The sequence below is a fragment of the Anguilla anguilla genome, chromosome 10 (genome assembly GCF_013347855.1).
Source record: "Anguilla anguilla isolate fAngAng1 chromosome 10, fAngAng1.pri, whole genome shotgun sequence".
Classification (NCBI taxonomy): Eukaryota; Metazoa; Chordata; class Actinopteri; order Anguilliformes; family Anguillidae; genus Anguilla; species Anguilla anguilla.
In genome coordinates, this window is record NC_049210.1 from 8,352,386 (window position 1) to 8,370,791 (window position 18,406).

An 18,406-nucleotide genomic window follows, 5' to 3' on the forward strand; every position below is an offset into this window, starting at 1 on the left:
CTGCAGACACTTTGCGCAGCATGACCGTGTAACAGAAATCCGGAAGTTTAAAGAGAGGAAACTACGACTCCCAAGCTCACCCTGGAAATTACTGTAACTATCGAAGGGGGAAGGGAAGCAGAGATTGGAGGGAGTGAAACTGAGGTAAAAAAAATCTGTGATTTAATATCAGAAATAAGAAATTTAACAATAGAAATATTCAGAAGGGTGGAGGAAAGTGTATTTTAAAATGCTTTGACGACAGCTAAGGAATATCTATGCCAAGTATTACATTACCAAAGGAAATGCATTATAGCTAACGGTACTAGTAGCTCTCATAGAGATTGTGCAGATTTAACGTTACGCGGCTAGCTGTTAACATCAGTTAGCTGCTGAAATTGGTCAAAATGTTACACCATATGATGTGCATTTTTACATAGATGATATGTGGTTTATGCAAATTTATGAGTTCGGCGGAGAGGCTGAAACAAACCTATTTGTTAATTTCAGTGTATTTCGTAAGCAAAAATGGGAACGCTAGCGTATGTAGCTTGCTAGCTCTTATAAGGGGAAAATCATTTTCCAAACCGTTAGTTGGCTAATGTTAGCTAGCTGGTTAGCATAGTTAGCGAGTTACTTTTTTTTTTTTTTTTTTTTTAGCTTATGACAACTCCCGAGTTTGTGCGAACGTTATGTTCGTTAGCTAATGTTAGGCAGCGAGGTTAACGTCATTATCTAACACTAGAACAGATTTAGATCGTGCGTAGTTATATTTAGAAGCTAGCTTGACCGCTTGCTGAGTTGCAGTAGAACGTTCGTTAGTCTATGTATTGAGTAGTGTTTAGTAACTTAATAACGTTGAAGCAAGTTAACCTTAAAATTTCTATGGTTGACAGTTCGACAGTGAGCTAACATTCTAAGTGAGCTAACGTTACTAATATTTTGTCTCAAACAACGAAGTAGAAGTAAAAACTTAAATTGTTGTGTGCTTAAGCTAGCAGCTGGTATGCTTAAAACATTCTAAGCCATATTGGCTTGCAAAAGTGGTTTTTTGTTGGCTGGTGCTAAGTAATGAATTCTCCCTCTGTCGTGGTGAACCATGTATTATAGGGTTGTGTGCGATTTTGCGAGCGAACTGTGTAATCATTATACGTCTGCAGTGTGGTGTACGTTAGTGATTAAGTCAGCAGAGCTTGAAACTAGAAGGTTGGAGATTTGATAACCAGGCCGGTTGCCGTTCTACCCCAATATGCTTGGTCGTCAAGGTTCTAAAAACGCACAGAATCAAGCAGTTTGTCGTGCTCAAAAATGATTTGACCGTTCTAACGCTAGCTTCAGCAAATTATTAGAAAAAACATGCGACCTACTTTTAATTTAGTACTGTCCCCAGTGTTACGATCAATGATTATTATTCCTAATGTGTGTGTTTTTTTTTTTTGTTTTTTTGTTTTTCAAATCGAGTGCATTCTCATTTCTCATTTCTCCCTGAACTCATTTGCAGAAGCCCCCAAGAGGCCAACTTGACCTGGCCTTTTCTTGGGACGTCTGCCTCCTTGTTGGTCGGGCTCCATCATGTTGGCAGTCCTGCTGAAATAACCATAGCTCTTTCTCTCCATTTTCTTGGCGGTGGACTTCAACGAAGCTGCTGACAAACCGTAATTCTCCAGGAACATGGTGTAAGACCAGGAGAACGTGAGGGCAGATTTATAAATGGGCCCTGAGCAAGTGTAAGTGAATCTCCATTTTGAAGTCAGCCGGAGGCACCAGTGCAATGAGCTTGTTCGGTGCGGGAAGGACACGCCCCCTGACCCAGAATCCTTTTCTCTCAGATGGCACAGCTGAGCAAATCCAGTGACATCGCAGGGAATCCGGGGAGGGAGGAAAGGAAGGCGGTTCTCTGGCACCTCGTGCTCTGATGACAGACTGATACACATCTTCAGGGGCCTGGACAGAAGGACGGTGGGCGGCGGTTTATCTCCCTGGCAGCCTGCACTCTCGCCCTGTTGGCCTCAGGTGTGAAAACGGGCACCGGGGTTCGCACTGGTCACTGCTCCAGAGCACTGGCACGGAGACGTGGATGGCTCGCCATGCGGACGCCAGCTCTCGCACCTGTCCCGGCTCTGCCTCCTCCTCCTCAGAGGTGACTGGCACATGTTGAGCGAGCGCTCAGCGGCGTAATCCATCAGAATCACTTCACAGCTCCGCGGGTCAGGGCCGGCTCTACAGAGGCTGCGAGCGGAGGGGCCGAGGGAGACGCCGAGCGACACGCACCCTCCCGCTCGGGACGCTATGCGCTGCCACGCGCCCGCGCGCCCCCTGGGCTCGGACAGAGAAGGCGGGCTTTAGGAGGCAGCTGCCATCGCGGGCTCGGGCCATGGAGGGGGACACGGTCGTCGCGGCGCACGCAGCGGTACGTACCCCGACCCCCGGGATAAGCTCCAGGGTTTAACCTTCTGCTCAATTTTGTGAGTCCCGGTTAACCTGGGACGGGCTGGCTTCCGTGCCTTCGGAGGCAGCGTTTTGGTGCTCTGTCATGAGGTCACTTTCACTGTGCGCCTTCATGGACTCACAGTTAATGTAATTCTGTACCGGTGCAGGCGCCCGATTCAGCTCCCTCCCACGTACGCATGAGAGCAAACAGATTGCACAGCGAAGCTCGCGTAGCCTGGATACCGAGTCGTCCGTTATGGTACGATATGCTGAGGCGGGGAAATGAGGAAGTAAAATGTAGCAGCCAAGCTCTTCCTCCACACCTGTGCTGCTCTGAGCCCCTGAGGTAAACCGTTTGCCCTCTGTGCAGCAATAATCTAGCCTTCCTCTCTGAACCCGTGCCAGACCACAAGGTGAGAGTGCAACTGCTACATCCTTACTCTGCCCGTGCCAAGTACATACAGTTCTCTCGGGCTCCATAAGGTGCAGCCATAAGGCGACATCGATACGTGCATGTTGTGTCTGTGGGTTTTTGTAAATAAAGTTTTGTTTTTTTCCATAAAAATCTCAGTGTCCCTTAAAATGTACAGCAGTTTGCTTGTAGTTTCCTGCATTTTTCTGAATGTTTTAATGCTGTTACTGTGACGCAGTTTAAGATGAAAATGAAAATTTCTGTATAAATACAATTTGTTTATTCTTGTTCTTCTTATTATTATTAGTATTATTATTACAGCTTGAAATACTTTTTAAAATTTAGCATTGGATTCTCAGAGGAAGTTTTCAGTTGGATGTACAAACAACACACCACTGATTTCTAAGTGCTTTCTTAAAGCTGTCTCAGTGCCTTTATGTTTACCTGTGAGGTGTGTTCTTTAGGTACAGCAGAACATGGACGTGCACATGTTGCTATGGAGATTGTTATGGAGCAGTTATAACAGAAAGCCATTTGTGTTCCATTGCTGTCGCCCGCGTCGGGCATCTGGCAATGAACTGCAGGGTTTGAACGGCTTATCGCAGGAGGGCACGCCGGTGGAAGACCTAACCAACGGCCGCCCCAATCACAAGCGCGTGAGTACGCGGTCAGTCTGGAGAGAGAGAGAAACCGCAGCTTGAGATATACAATGGAAAGAGGAATCTCCCGTCTGTTTAAATAATATTTACATTTTCAGTTAAGGGAAGTTAAGGGTTCACTCCAGGCTGCGCGGGCTGCAGGAACGGCTGTGGCTGTTGCAGTCATGGTCTCCCAGTGCGCGCAGGGCTCTGATCTTTCTCACTGCCCACAGGGACTGAATGGCTTGACCCCGGAAGGCCACAAGGACCATGCGAACGGCAACTCGTTGCTCAAGTCTCTACCGGTGAGTGTGCGAGCAGTGTGTGTCAGAAGGTTAAGGTTCAGCCCAGGCTGTATGCGCCCCATAGCCCGTATACAGACTTTGGAAGCAGACCCTACAAATGCAAAGGGATTTTGGCTGCAAAGGGAGTTTTTTTTTTTTTTTTGCTATTCTATTGAGATGAAATGTCTTGGTGCTTCTTTTTCTGTGCGTAGATTTCGGCTCTGAAGCAGAATGGCCTGTTGCAGTCTCTCTCAGCGGGAGGAGAGCTACAGCAGACGGAGGGTAAGTTCCCCACTGCGTCCCGCTCCGAACTGAAAGCAGAACTAACTTTCTCTCTCTTTATTCTTTTAACTCATAAAATATTAACTGTGCATGCCTGCAACTAATCAATTAGCTGAATATGCTTTCAAAGTATGACAGTGCTTGATAATTCTGATTGCGCCCTGTGCTATTTTTATGAATAGATATAGATAAACAATCAAAGTACAGTATGATATTATTAGCCTATTTCATTAACTTGAAATTTTAAGTGAGAGTTTTTTTTTCATACTAAAAGCAGCAATGTTCCTTTACTACCCACTACAGAAGGATTTGATTTTGGTCACCATGTTTATTGTGTAATTCATTTACATTTACATTTTATTATTTTTTCAAAAAGCAGTAAGTGTGCATCTTTATCTTGTGGCTTAATGAACACTTCATTTGCAACGAAAATTTGAAAAGAAAAGTGAACACACAGGGTCTTTAAATTCAGATGCATGTCACTGTACGTGGTTACAATGTTTGGCGAGTTTACATTACGCACACTGAAAGCAGGCGTCATAATTAAGGCGAGATTACAGCAAATGTTCCCCTGGTGGGAGAGAGAGCGAGAGCACATGTGCAGACGCACGCACGCACACACCCACCCACCCCTGCTCCCTAAAGGTGTCTCCGTGTGTCTTGGTTACCAGCCTGTGCAGCAGGTTAGCACACAGGGGAGCTGCGTTGGGCTGTGGGAGAGGGGAGGGAGGGGGGTTGTGGGATGGGCGGGGGCGGGCGGGCGGAGGGCGGCGGATCGCGGGGAAAGGGAACCGCGCGGCGAGCGCGTGACTCGCGGACGGAGACGCCGCTCGGAGGGCAGGATGAGCCGGTGGCTGAGCAGCTTCTCCTCACCCTTCCTTGTGGTTGCAGAAGAGAGCGCCGAGGTGCAGCAGGCCCGGGAGCAGTGGGAGGCCCTGGAGAGCATCCAGCCAGGTGAGCTCATCCGCCCCGGCCCCCGCCCTGCAGCCGCCGCGGGGGAGCCGGGCGCACGCGGCCCTCCCTGCGCACCGAGCGCCGCTAGCCAAACCCTCGCCAGCGCGCGGGTAACCTTTATCTGCTTCAGAAGCCGCTCTGCCGACGGCTAATTAAGAGCGTTTTTGACACAGTGAAAGCCCGTTAGTGTTGCAATAAGCTACAGCATGTGGTGTTTGTGTACACTGTAGTGGTTCAGTAGCTTGTGCTTGTTGCTGTGGCGTGTTTCGTTTGTGTTGTACCATGAACTGCTTAGCGTAGCCTGTCGGCAGTGCTGTAGGGTGTGCTGTTGCCGTAGAGTTAGGTGGTGCGTTTCAGAAGTAGAACCTCGTGAAGCAGACAGGTTGTGCTGTAAGGCTGTGTGTTATGTGCATGGGCAGTGCGGTAGCATGCGCTGTTAGTATCTATGTTGGTAGCGCTTGTATCCGTCGGTAGCGGTTGTGTCGGCACTGAGTTCGGTCTCTGTCTCAGTTCTTCCTGAGGACTCGGCTCCCACCCCCCTCATCTCCTTCAACGAGGCCCTGCAGCACTTCCAGACCACGGACCTGTCCGAGCTGCTGGTGAGCGCCCCGCCCTCACCGCGTAAAGAAAGGGCTCCTGGGGGGGGGGGGGGGGGGGGTTTCGCTCGTTCACCCCCCCCCGCTTGTGCTTCCTCCCGCCCAGAGGGACATCCAGCCCACCCTGCGCAGGACCGGCCTGGCCGCCATCGCACACTTCCTGTTCGGCCCGCCCCGGCTGCACCGCGAGCTGACGGAGGAGAGGGACCTGGTGTTCGCCATCGCCCGCTGTAAGCCCCGCCCCTTCCTGTCCGGCCCCGCCCCCAAGCCCCCACCTCCCTCACACACTCACACTCTCTCACACACACACTCACACACTCTCACACACCCACACACACGTACACACACGTACACTCACACACACACACACACACACATGTACACTCTCACACACACACACACACACTCTCACACACACACACACCTACACTCACACACACACACACACACACACACACACACACACACGCTGCCCTTCTCAGAGCCGGGGCGTCGCTCGACACGTGTTCCCCCGCGATCATCCCCCAGGGGCGAGCCCTAATCCCCGCTTACCCGCGCGGTGCCCAGCGCTGGCACAGGGCCCGGGGCTGAGACGGGATGTTCTCAGTGCATTAACCTGGCTTTGCAGGCTCCCTGGACAACGGGCAGAAGGTCCACACTCGAGTCCTGCAGACCATCTACAAGCGTCTGACGGGCAGCAGGGCGGACTGCCCTCGCTACGGCCCGCACTGGGAGACAGTGGGCTTCCAGGGTAAGAGCTCTCATTGGTCACGTCTGCAAGGTACAAGCAAAGCTCTAATGAAGTCATCCAATCAGAATAATGCGGTGGCTGCTTTACGGTTTATGTGTAAATCGGAACATGCACATGAACTTTGAGCAATCCCTGAATTTGTAATCTTTAATTGTGCTTCTTGAGCCCCTGCTGTGCCCCCAATGCCAAGTGGGGGCCAGTGGGCACCAGGCAGAGTTATTTCGGGGAACTAATCCAGTGGACCTACCTAAGCCCACCCTAATCCTGATGGGACAGGGCCAGTTCTGCCCCACTGACATAGCCTGCCAGTCATACCATAAAATGTATTGGTCATTTAATTGCTGCTATTGGCAGTTTCGTGTTTATATTTTCTGTTAATTTCAGTTATGTTTGATTTTCAGTTATTCATCTCAGTGCATGTCTGAGTGTCTGTGTGTCTGTGCTGCAGGCACAGACCCTGCTACTGACCTGAGGGGAACCGGTTTCCTGGGCCTCATGCACACCCTGTATCTAGTCATGGACCCCGAGATGCTGCCCCTGGCCAGGGACATCTACAAGCTGTCCCAGCATCCCACACAGGTGCGACACCCCCCCACCACCGCAGTGTCTCCTAATAGCTTTCAATTACTGTTCTTTGACTAAGTGTGTGCTGCCTATTTTAAGAGATTTCAACTGCAGTGCATACTTATCTGGTTAATTACAGGATAACAGAAATCTTCAGTAGTGTATAGCATAGCTGGTTGTATTGCATCACAGACATCGGGATAGTCAGATTGGGGCGTTGCCTGCCTGGGTGCTTACATGAAGTCCCGTCTGTCAATCTTTCCTCCAGAACTTCCCCTTCAGCGTGATGTCATTCAACATCACCCGCATTGCGCTGCACGCGCTCAGAGAGGAAGCCCTCACCAGGTGACCTCATCCTTCCTGTCGCAACGCCTGTCGACTAAATAACACAATAACCATCCTGCAGGCTCCATTTCTGACTATAGGCACTTACTGGAGGATTCCACCCATGTTAAAATCGCTTAGTATTAGTCCCTCGTCATTATTGCAATTTGAATGCAATGATATGTACATACTGTTGCAGATTATAAGAACTATTCAAGTTAAAACGAATGACAAAGGCTTTCTTGGTCTACAACTGCCAGTTCAATGCACTGAAACTACAATCTTGAGAAATCAATTTCTTTCTGTCTTGTCCATAATGCAATATCCATGCACTGACTCAAGACTCTGGTGTTAAATATGGCGTTATGTGATGTAGAGCACTTAACATGTACAGGGCAACTGCATAAACATGCCAGGAGACCCCACTTTGTCTGTCTGATGCCCATCTCTCTGCCTTTCTGTCAGGGAGTGCAACCGACGGCAACAGGTGGTGGGGGTGCTGAACGAGTTCTACGTGGCCACTTTCCTGCACCTCTTCCAGGTGTGGAAGTCCCAGCAGAAGACTATCAGTGACTCCGGATTCGTGCTGAAAGGTAGCTGCTAGTTTCCCCACATTACGGTTCCAGAGCTTGTCCCCCGTTCAGTCGTTCCATCTGAAAGATGGAATCACCTGTGTATGGATATTAGTCTGAAGTTCACTTTTGATTGGCAGCCCTTTAAATATTCACGCTGTTGATTGGTTACAATATGAAATGGCATGTTATTTACCCAATAAGCAGTCTCCAAATGACCAATGTCAAATCTTCCTCTTGTAGTGAGCAGTATAAGAACTTGTTTTCCAGATTTTAAAAAACTCATTTAAAATCTCAACTGAAGAAATTAGGCTTGATGTACAGTCTTTAATTGCACAGGGCCTTTAAAGCACTTCAGTTCAGTAGTGCAGTTGCAGTATAATTTCTCTCAGGCATCATGTCCCTGGCCTGGGCTTCAGACTGAGGGTTTAGTCACGGGCTGCATGTCACAGCTTCAGTCAGTGAGTCATGGAACAGAGGTTTTCGTGACACTAACTATTTGTCTGGACAAACCGTTCTGCAGTCGGTCGTACGGATCTTGCGTTTTGTCTGCAGTCTTAAATTCTTCCTGTCGTCTTTCTCCTGGTGCAGAATTGGAGACCTTTGCCAAAAAGAACCCCAAGCAGATCCTGAGGCGGCTGGAGGCGTTCCTGAGCGAGCGGCGCGTGGGGGGAGGGGTGAGGTTGTCACCCGACACCCCGTCCCACAACACCTCCCCCCGCAACGGGGGGCCGCGGGTCGGGCTGACGGCCGCAGCCAGGGGCAAGGAGATGAATTTCACCGGAGTGTGCGAGCTGCCCCCCGAGATGGAGGGGGAGGCCAGGCTGATCTGAGGGGGTGGGGGGGTGGGGATGGGGGGTAAATCCGGCCCGAAGAACGGCTCTGGCTCTCAGGGGTAGGCAGTGTCCCCAAGCGCTGATCCAGGGTCGGGTAACCACACACCCTGACGTCAGCCCCCAGGTGTGTTGAGAGACTGGTGCAGAGTCGGTGCTTGGGGGCACTGTGTGTTTGCCCTGACCCTGGTCCCCTCTGGCTCCATCTCTCCATCAGTGAACACGCCCCGTTCTGCAGCACCTGGAAAACTCCCTGCAGGTCCACCACCCACAGTTCAGGGCTATGGCCCCGCCTCCCCCCACCTAGCTGTCCAATCAGACTACACGTTCAAACCTCTTCAGTAAAATGTGTGCCGGCTTCTGAGCAATACGTGCAGAAGTTTGTCTTTTTATGTCATCTGTGCACAGTAAAACCTCAAGTGTTAATTCAACTCTTAACGGAGTAAATATGAGTCCAAGGGACCACATGTGCTCTGTAAGAGTTGATTTAACACTGAACATTTTACTGTGTGCTCCTGTCAAATTTGTATGACATAATAATGCCTTTCCTTCCATAGTCTTGAACAAAAGAGGCCGATATTCTGACTGCTTTTTCTCCCAGCATGTGTTAAAAGCCAAAACACGGCACAGAGCACACTATTTACGTCAGAATCTAATGACAAGATTGTTCCCCTTCCAAGGGTTGCCGTGGGCCAAATTCAGCCCCCCTGGGCCTTAGTTTGGATGTGCCTATTTTAATATCTCCAGAAAAACCCCCTGACCCTGGGTGTAGCTGTACCCGAGAGAAAATGTGGAATTCACAGTGCCGCGCCACAGGCCTTGGAAAGGGGAGATAATCATAAAAAACACAATAAGACGTACAGAACAAAGGCCATGATTTGTCTGATGGAGCAGCTGACTTCAGGTCAAACTTCTGAAGACTGTAGAAGTGTGATTCGATGGCTGTGGGGGCGGGGGGCTCTGACCTAGAGTGGGTTTTGGCCATGTGGATGTCGGATAACTGAGGGGGGAGTCCTAAACCTGCGCTCTAAGAAATTAGGAAAATCAGGTGGTGTGCGTACGGCACACGTGCGCCGAACTTTGGAAGCTCAGAGTGTGAAGCTTTCAACACAAAGAGCCTCTACTGGCGGCATCCTGATGAACCGTTAAAACAAGGCCTCCTTCAGGGTGTGGAGGCTTCCGTTTTAATTAGACTGATTCAGCTGCGACTCTTTCCTTTTAAATCTGCCTTCCAAGCATACATAGCTCTCTATATTGGATATTAAACCCTTCAACACTATAAACAGGATGTACTCTGTCCAATATAAGTCTAGGGTTTAGGTTGCTCACTGAGATCAGCAGGAAAAAAAAACAAAAACGTGCGTTTGTGTAGATCCTCTTTTTCCTGGGAGTTTTCTCCAGTGCCGCTTAAACGTGATCAGAGCTCCCAATTTTTTGGGGATATATTTTTGAATAATTTAAAAACTATTTTAAGTCCTTCGCAAGAGAGTACCTTACACGAGAAAGAAATGGCACTTGAAAGATGTCACTTTAGTCTGAATGAAGGTGGGGTTTCTGTGGTCATCTGTCGCGTCCCGGGTTTGTCCGAGGTCGCCACGGTGAGAGAAACGGCGGGCGCTTGAACCAAAGTTGACCGGAGGACCGCCGCGGGATCTCTTTAAAGCGATAGCGCCCGTTTGCTTCTTCCCCCGCCGTGGACAGTATTTCCTGCGATTTTGACTGCCGAAGCAAAAGTGCACTAGTGTAGCGGGAATTATAAAATGCGAAATGAACTTTCTGAGTGCATTTCAGCAATGAGAGAGTCTTTCGTTGTGACGAACATGCGGCGTGCGGTGTGAGTTAGTATCGCGGGGCGGGGGGGGTGAAATTATACTTTTGATGGAAGTGATGACCACAGTAATGCTGGGTGCCTTTACAGGCCTTGGGAAGCTCCAAGGAGAACTGAGAGAGAGGTGCATGCTGGGTGAGGGAAAAATCGGTAAGCTTTGTACCAGTTTGTGTGTGCGCGTGTGTGTTTTACGACAGGGAAAACAATCCATATATAATAGTCTACTCTGTATATTGTTGCAGGTGAAGTTGTGGACCACGGTCGAGGTATTTCGTTACTAGATTCCGGTACTCCCTGTAGACTTGTCTCACAGCAGGGTAGATACTTCAGCCATTTCTCAGTAGCATGTCGGGTAGCACTAGAATTGTAGCATCTAATATTGTTGGTGTTTCTTTCCCTTGTGAAGCTTGTACTATGATTGAAATGGTCACGTCTACTCTGTTCCAGTCTTTAGTGTAAATGTGGAGCTTGCAACTGAATACGTTTGACTATTTCCCCCCCCCCTTTCCACAGGTTACACATTAGCAGCGTATTGGAGAGTAGGTAAAAGCTGGATAGATCACATTGACTATCGTTTTTCTTCAAGCTTATCTTCACTGGTTAGTTTTTTTTTGTTTGTTGTGAAAGAAGGCCCAGATCGGTTGCTAACGAGAGATGGTTAAGTCACAGATCCCCACTGTTCCATTTTGTTTTATATTGAGGAGATGGCTTCACTGGTATTGATCAGGATGGCTCACTGAGATAGCTGTCTGCTTTCTGCGCAAGGCCTAAACTCAGGAGATCTAAGGTGGAGGTGCAGGAGGAACCCATCCTGCTTGCAGAGCATAGACATTAGCTTACAGTACTATAAACACCTTGGAGCAGTTACACTTCTGTTGACGGAACTTTTATCACCTCACTAGGGAATGCTAGTTTTATTTGGGACAAAGAGTTTTGTTCACATTTGCTAAGGATATTCAAAAGGAAACGTACTGATAGCCTATTCCATTTTTCGGTTAGATGTGGATGCTTTCGTTGCCCTGGTGTGGAATGTTGACAGTGCCTAGGAGTGTTGTTAGGGGGCAAGCTGTTGTCGTCTTCTCTGTGTTGTGTTGTAGCTCACCTGCATGGAGTAAAGAACCGCCAAAAAACTGACAGGTCCTCTGAGCTCCCATTTTCAGTAACGAGACTGAAGGGACTTTTTTTTTTTTTTTTTTTTTGCTTCTCCCCCACCCACCTGCTTTTCTGAATTAGTGAGTACTTCCCCAACCCAAATAATTATATACATGCATAATTTTTTCTTTTCTTTTGGGAGACGACTTGGCTTAAGTGAAAATATGTGGAGGTTTGTACATAGAGAATAAATATTGATTGTAACGGTATGATTGTTACCTGGGCATTATACTGAAGTAAATCGCTTACCTCAGACTTAAGCCGAATCAGTCTCCCTTCATTTTAGTATTTGTCGAAACATCAGTGATTGGATCAATAACTGACTATTTTCACTGAGGATGTAGCACAAACCGTATCTTATCTCCCTTACTCATATATTTACCCTGGAAATGTAATGTGTATTCCACACAAAAAAATATTTTTAGAGGGACATGGTAACGAATATACATGTAAAAGTCACCGTGTGAACATTATACAGGCTTGCACGCTCAGACAGACATTGCTATAAATCTGCTTAATTGGCGCCTTGCGTAAAGGACTTTATTACAATCTTAGCAAATAAAGAAATAGAACAAAATCAAATAAAATAGGCTGTTTTTCTTGTGGCAGAGTGCATTTGCTTTAATATAGTTAATTCTCTCTTTTTTACAAGGATGAGAATTTTTTTCGAAAAGCCCAATTTCCCTCAGGGTTCTGAACTTCAATGGCACAATAATTAGATTGCTTGATGTTTATTTTTTGGACCGAAAAAGAATGTCTGTGCCTGAGTGGAGATGTGTCGCAAACTGCAAAAACCTGACTTAAATTTCTCACTTTGATCCTCTGCACCTCTGTCTTCTCTAGATGAGGAAAGAAAGGCCAATAGGACCAGACAAAGTTAGTCCGGTATCTGAAGAGAGTGGCTTTCTGAATTCCTGGTTGCTGATTTAAAGGGTATCACCACTATATATATTTTGAGGTTTAATATGTTACTCCTTACCATTTCTAAATTTGCATATTGCACTGTTGCTTGCTCATTAAAAACACAAACACACTTGTGTGCTTACAGTACGTTCTTGAAGTGTGTAAATACGGTCTCCATACACTGACCTGTAGCCGACTAGTTTGAGCACTACACTGGTTTGTCTCCCTTTTAGCAGAGCACTTGCATTGCGCAAACAAGCAGAAGCAAATTAATCAGCTTCACAGTGCAATTTAGGTACTGCAGGGGCATAGGAACAAATTGAGACCAATATCTGCCGCAATCGGGTGAAAGTTCACTTGGTCTCAACAACCTAAAAATGTAAGACTATATTGATGTTTCTAATGAAAATAAAGCATGTGAATGTTTGGGACAGTTACCCGTCTTTGCTCTTGTAAAACACAAAAGGGTTAGAGAAGGATGATGTCCCTTGCTAATGTCAGGGCTGAAATAAATCTAGCCTGTGCTTTTAATGGTTATAGCAGAAGCCACATTGAGATCTGTTAGGGAATAACATATAAACTCCTTTTTGGTGAAGATGCCCTTTAAAATGAAAACAAATCTCTTCCCCCACTTTCTTGCTCTTTGTTTCAAATTCTTTTATCATTTATCCTTTCTGTTGTTTGTCCCCCAGAGCATTTAATGTATCCGGATTGTAGAAACCCTATTTTATAATGAAAGTTATTCCAGAAAATATATACGGTTGTACAGTAATGTATTGTATGGAGAAACATTAATAAATGCCATTTAAAAAGCATTCTGTTTGGCTTTCTACTGCAAGTCTGTCTCATAGTTTAAGAAAAAAAATGTAAATCATATAGGAGTACAACAGTTGTTGTATAGTTCCAGTACTTATTCTTATGCACATACGGCCACTCAACACACCCCACAGTCCCTGAATTTAGTCTTTTTATATAACAAAAATTGTTAAAAAACCAAATTATTTATTTGTATTATCTGAATTTGATAAAAAGGGTTTACTCTAAATAAAAGTAGTTGTAACTTAACATGCACTAGTAAAATGTTAAATACAATATAGTGGTTATGCATCATAAATTCAGAGGTATTTTCAATCCCCAGAGACTAAATCAGTGAAAGACTAAGGAAGTTCAATGTTTTCTCTTGTTCCTTCTATTTAATAAATTTTCTGAAATTAGACAGTCCCCTACGGTCGGTATATTCCAATCCCTATTTGGGGAGGACAACTCGAGATAGGCTAACCCCTGGCAGAACTCCACACCCGTCTCAGGCAAACAGTTCAGTTGAAAGTTGACAGGGGTCGGCATAAAGAACGCCGTATGCTAACTGTCACTTTGGGCTTACCCAATCTTCAATCACCTGCGGTCTCGTTAACTCTGTTGCTCCGCGAGTGTGCTTAACGTCTGTTGCTCGAAAAGCAAGCAATACTGTGCTATGTAACAATGCAGTAAATTCACGGTTATCTGAGTCGACCGTTAATCGAATGTTTAGCTTACAAACATCAAGTCATTCAAGTGTATTTGGAGTTGCATTCAGATACATTCAGATACATTTTTTTGAATATCCTGGGTGTATGCATGTATTTTCAGAGAAGAGCCTGTGGCATGTTTTCATTATCGCCGCAAGAGAGCGCTCTTTAACAAGTGTAGCCGTTTCCAATTTAAAGGCGCATGCATAACAATATTTCATATAACCAAAATAAAAGATAGTTAATACGATAACCACTGGCATCAGCTGGTATTAATGCGTTTAGAAGGCATTTTAAAGAAGGGTCCTAATTAGGAAATACAGTACTTGCGAACCTCTTTAAGAGCTGTTTTCGAAACATTTAATCAGAAGAACAGTCGGTTTTCACCGTGGTCATGTTTCATGCCTATTGATAGAAAAACTTTTACAGCCTTTAATTTGGAATTGAGGTTTTAGCACATTTAGTTTTCCGTAGGCTATATGAACCCCGCGTTTGTTTGTAATGTGTTATTTTAGAATTATCTTTGATTTATGGGCTACCGGAGTTTCACGCGCTGCATCAACGCAGACAAGAATACCTGGCCCACTCGTATGAACAGAATGATCTCACTCTGAGAGTAGCTCACCTGTAACTGGATTCATCTGCCAACGCAACAGCGTCACTAAAAGTTCAGTCAAAGTGCAAGTCTATACAAATCCGGATAGTTTTTATTACTAGGTTAGCTGAGCCTTTTCGATCAGAGCTTCAGATCAGTGACTATTTCTATGCACAACAGAGCACTACGGCAGCACAACAACATGCTCCCAGTCTGCCAAACATTAAATGCACTGAGTGGAAGGAAGATCACCTGAAGACGTAATTACAGTCACTGTAGTTGCACGTGCTCATTCGCTGAGCCCTCACAACTGGCGAAAATTCAGTCGTAACCTGACGTTTTCCACTTTTAGCCTTTATTTGTCATCTTATAAACAACAAGTGCAATCTCCAAAAAAACTCATTCTAAATTCCATATTTCTATAAGAAACGTCGTCGGTCAGTCTGGAAGAGCTATGGCTAGCAGTACCAGCTACCACGGAATGCTGTGATCGGACTCAACAGTCGAATCCACCAGCTGACCAGTCTCTGAGTCGGGAGGACTTTAGCACGGGCAGGTGGCATCTGTATCTGATCTGTATACAGCGACTGGTTGACCAGTATCCTCTTGCACTGCGAGAGGACAAGTAGCTTGCATTACAGCCTACACCCTACATCTTTAGGCAATGTTAGATACTGTCCTCTTGAAAACGATCCTCATTGAAGCTATCCGACTCTGAGCCGGGCCACTTGAAGGTTCGGAACAAATGAGTTCAAATGTATTTATAAACATTGCATTTACAGCGTTTATATTTACATTGCCATATGTTCAGATAACAAAATGCAATTATTATTATCATAATGTAATCAAAACATTGTTAACTTGATAAACCAGGTCAATGTCCCTTGGCGTCTCACAATAATTATATTTACACTAAAGAGTATTTGACATGACCATTGTAGCTTATTGGATATTTTTCATAAATTTTTTTCTTCTGTGTTGCCGACTATGTGTCCTTAATTTGACAGTATGCTTTTCCCCCTGGTCCCAGATAATGAGCATACCAAGCCAACATGTTTGATATTTGAAGTTTACACTCTCTGTGGTCCTTAAGGCCAACAGGGCTATGTGGTTCTAGCTATACTATATACTATCTACTTAATGTACTAAATGAACTTATTTCTGATGGAGGTGCTGGTTGTCACTTGATAAAGCCAGATAAGGGTCATATCTGTTGACTGGAGAATGTTTCAGAAAGGGTGATAACATGACAAAGATGGTAGTGTCAAATTCTGAAAGTTTTTGTGAGATGCATTCTTTCCCTATTATAATCAGTACTCACTTTTCAGAGGAATCACCCACACAAAAACGTGAGTTGGTATTCAGCATATTTTTTGATGATGCATCCTCTTCTCCTTTTCAATAAAATTCTGTAAAAAAAATCCAGTCTGATTTTCAAAAAATCTGTGATCTAACATTTCTTCATGAATATGTCTACACTATCTTTAGCATGATACAGCAAAGTGGTATTGTAACTAATACAATATATGCATACCATTTTATTGGCTCAGTCACATCTGTTTTTTTATTTTAGGAACGATAAATTATATTATTATACTGCTTTTATAGGAACATATTTTTGCGATGTGAATTTGTCACATGTTTAACACCCATGTGGTGTACGCTATATTTACATTGGCTTTTAGAACAGTAGTGGTTAAAACACAATTCATCTTTCCTTTCACCTAGAGTAAAAAATGTAGCGATAAACAATTATAACGACCCATAATATCCCAGCTTTGACATATATCTTTGGAGGCCTACCAGGCTCCTCCCTTTGACTCCATACTGCTGAATCACAGAGTTTTAAATGAAATCCTGCTGTGCTGGCAGGGAGACAATGGCTTGTGAAACAACACCCCCCCGCAAACCCCCCACAGCCCCCCCCCCCCCCCCCCGATCCAAGACCACGTAGGTGCTCATGATGAGCTGCAGCTGGGCACTGTCGCCCACTGTTGCGGTTGGCCCTTCCTGGAATTTCTGAATCAGTTGCTGTGACGTGACAGGAGGAACCGATATGTCTGGTGTGGGAGAAGGAGGAGTCCAGTGAATATGCCGCAATCGGGTGAAATGTGCTGCAGTCAGCTAATGAACATAACAGCAGTTCTCCATCCGACCCCTAAAAGGAAACACGTCTTACTGCCGCCTGTCTAATCTACAGGACTCCATACTCACAAGTATGAAAAATGGAAATAATTATTCTCGCATATGTCCTGCCAGGAATGAAACGTTTAAAAATCGGCATGCCACATTTGATTGTAAGAGGTTACCCCACAATAGGCGGCATGAAAAGATTCAAAGGGCTTAATTCTCCAGACCTAACATCAAATAAGAATTAATCATAATAAGCTTAAGATAACCTGAAATAAACCCAAATATCACCTGAATATAATTCAATTTCTTTTTAACCTACTGTATTTTCTATTGATATCTCTGGCATGACTGAATGGAGTTTTGATTTAAAAAGTCAGCACTTAACCATTCTGCCGAGAGGACTGGAAAATCTGAAATGCAGGATTCAGACACATGTTCCAGCAGCTTCTTTGAGCATTTCTGTATTTGAGAAAGAGGCTTTGTTTCCTGGGAATACTGGTTTTAAATACACTGGCCGACTTGTGTCAGAAATGCTTAAAGCAGATGCCATACTGTAAAATACATGAAAAGTAATATTCCACTAAGAGTCCTTTTTCGTCTGTTGTTGAAATGTACACCTTCCAGTGGAAATTATACTGCATTTGAAATATACATATATATGTTTGGCAATTATGTACCTACACAGTAAAATGTCCAGTGTTCATTCAACTTTAACAGTGTTAATTCAACTTTTAGCAGATAACATTTGGTCCTACTCTGGCAGCTATAGAAAGTAGGGATCTGTTTTGGAGAGCCTAAACACAACAGTACAGGTAAGATGAAAAGCCACGACTTGCTGCATTTATTTCGGTTTCCATATCAGTTGTTGATTTTGGGTTAAGCCTTTGGTGTCCGTAAGGAGCGGAGAGAGAGCACAGTCGGAAATGAGGACATGCGTACATTACGCAAGTCCGCATTCGGGGTGGTCTAGTTGAAGCCTTGTGAGGCTAGGGTTGGTGGGTTCAGTGAGGAGAACACTCTGCCTCCTTGTTCTCTTCTCCTGGCCCTGGCCTTGGCCTTAGATGGTTTAAATCTTTCGTGTTTCAGGCTGGATATTGTTTTTAGCTTGGAGTGAATGGTAACACAGACATTATTTTTTACCTCTGTGTCCTAAGTGGTACTTCTACATCAGAGGAATGTGAAACCTGTATGAGCGTTAACTAAAAGCATAATTGCCTGGTCCTACTGTTACGCAAAGCGGGAGGTTTGTGGTCTCACTTCTCAACCGAGAAGCCTCTGGGTAACCATTAATGCCTGTGATCTATCTGGAGCTTTTGTGCCACTTGTAAAATTCAGCTTTGGAGTAACTGGACTGCTGAATACCATACAATCTCCTAATCACACATCAGCTCTTGAGTTGCATGACAGTGCTTTGAGGTATCAGATTCTGCTCATGCTCAACACCATCCCTGTTCCATCATCTCATGCTCAACTGAGCATCCCTGGTAGCTTTTACCATTCTGTTCTGTATTGGCTCAGATAGCCATGTAGCGCTTTGGTTGACGTCAGTTGTTTCTAAATATGCTTTATAAATAAAGTTAAGTTGACTTCACATGTAATTCCATTGGATTTATCCAGATGTGGAAAGTCCAGGTGTCAGAAAGTAAAAGTCCTGCCATGTGGTTTTTCCAT

At 45.3% G+C, this 18,406-nt stretch overlaps 1 protein-coding gene across 5 annotated transcripts; it reads left to right on the plus strand.

Moving 5' to 3' along the window:
- The first annotated feature begins 56 nt into the window (after window positions 1-56).
- On the plus strand, window positions 57-13,317 carry elmod3 (ELMO/CED-12 domain containing 3). Of its 5 annotated transcripts, none has more exons than XM_035380306.1 (14): window positions 57-144; window positions 1,622-1,706; window positions 1,809-2,389; window positions 2,577-3,477; window positions 3,693-3,764; window positions 3,956-4,025; window positions 4,917-4,979; window positions 5,490-5,578; window positions 5,682-5,805; window positions 6,204-6,326; window positions 6,775-6,905; window positions 7,159-7,235; window positions 7,680-7,807; window positions 8,378-8,619. In XM_035380306.1, exons 4-14 carry the CDS (start codon window positions 3,298-3,300, stop codon window positions 8,617-8,619), a joined length of 1,299 nt encoding a protein of 432 aa, XP_035236197.1. In that variant the 5' UTR covers window positions 57-144; window positions 1,622-1,706; window positions 1,809-2,389; window positions 2,577-3,297. The 5 variants fall into 5 exon arrangements, with proteins under 5 accessions (XP_035236197.1, XP_035236196.1, XP_035236200.1 ...); XM_035380305.1 differs by having other exon boundaries at window positions 58-144; window positions 1,481-1,706; window positions 8,378-13,317; XM_035380309.1 differs by having other exon boundaries at window positions 58-144; window positions 1,481-1,706; window positions 3,406-3,477.
- Window positions 13,318-18,406: the final 5,089 nt, after the last annotated feature.

What these genes read in the sequence shown, in the direction of transcription:
- elmod3 (XM_035380306.1), top strand. Translation starts at nt 3,298, where the DNA reads ATGGACGTGCACATGTTGCTATGGAGATTGTTATGGAGCAGTTATAAC. An exon ending in AGAGCTACAGCAGACGGAGG is followed by an intron (nt 4,026 to 4,916) that starts GTAAGTTCCCCA and finishes TTGTGGTTGCAG; the next exon opens with AAGAGAGCGCCGAGGTGCAG. An exon ending in CCTGGAGAGCATCCAGCCAG is followed by an intron (nt 4,980 to 5,489) that starts GTGAGCTCATCC and finishes TCTCTGTCTCAG; the next exon opens with TTCTTCCTGAGGACTCGGCT.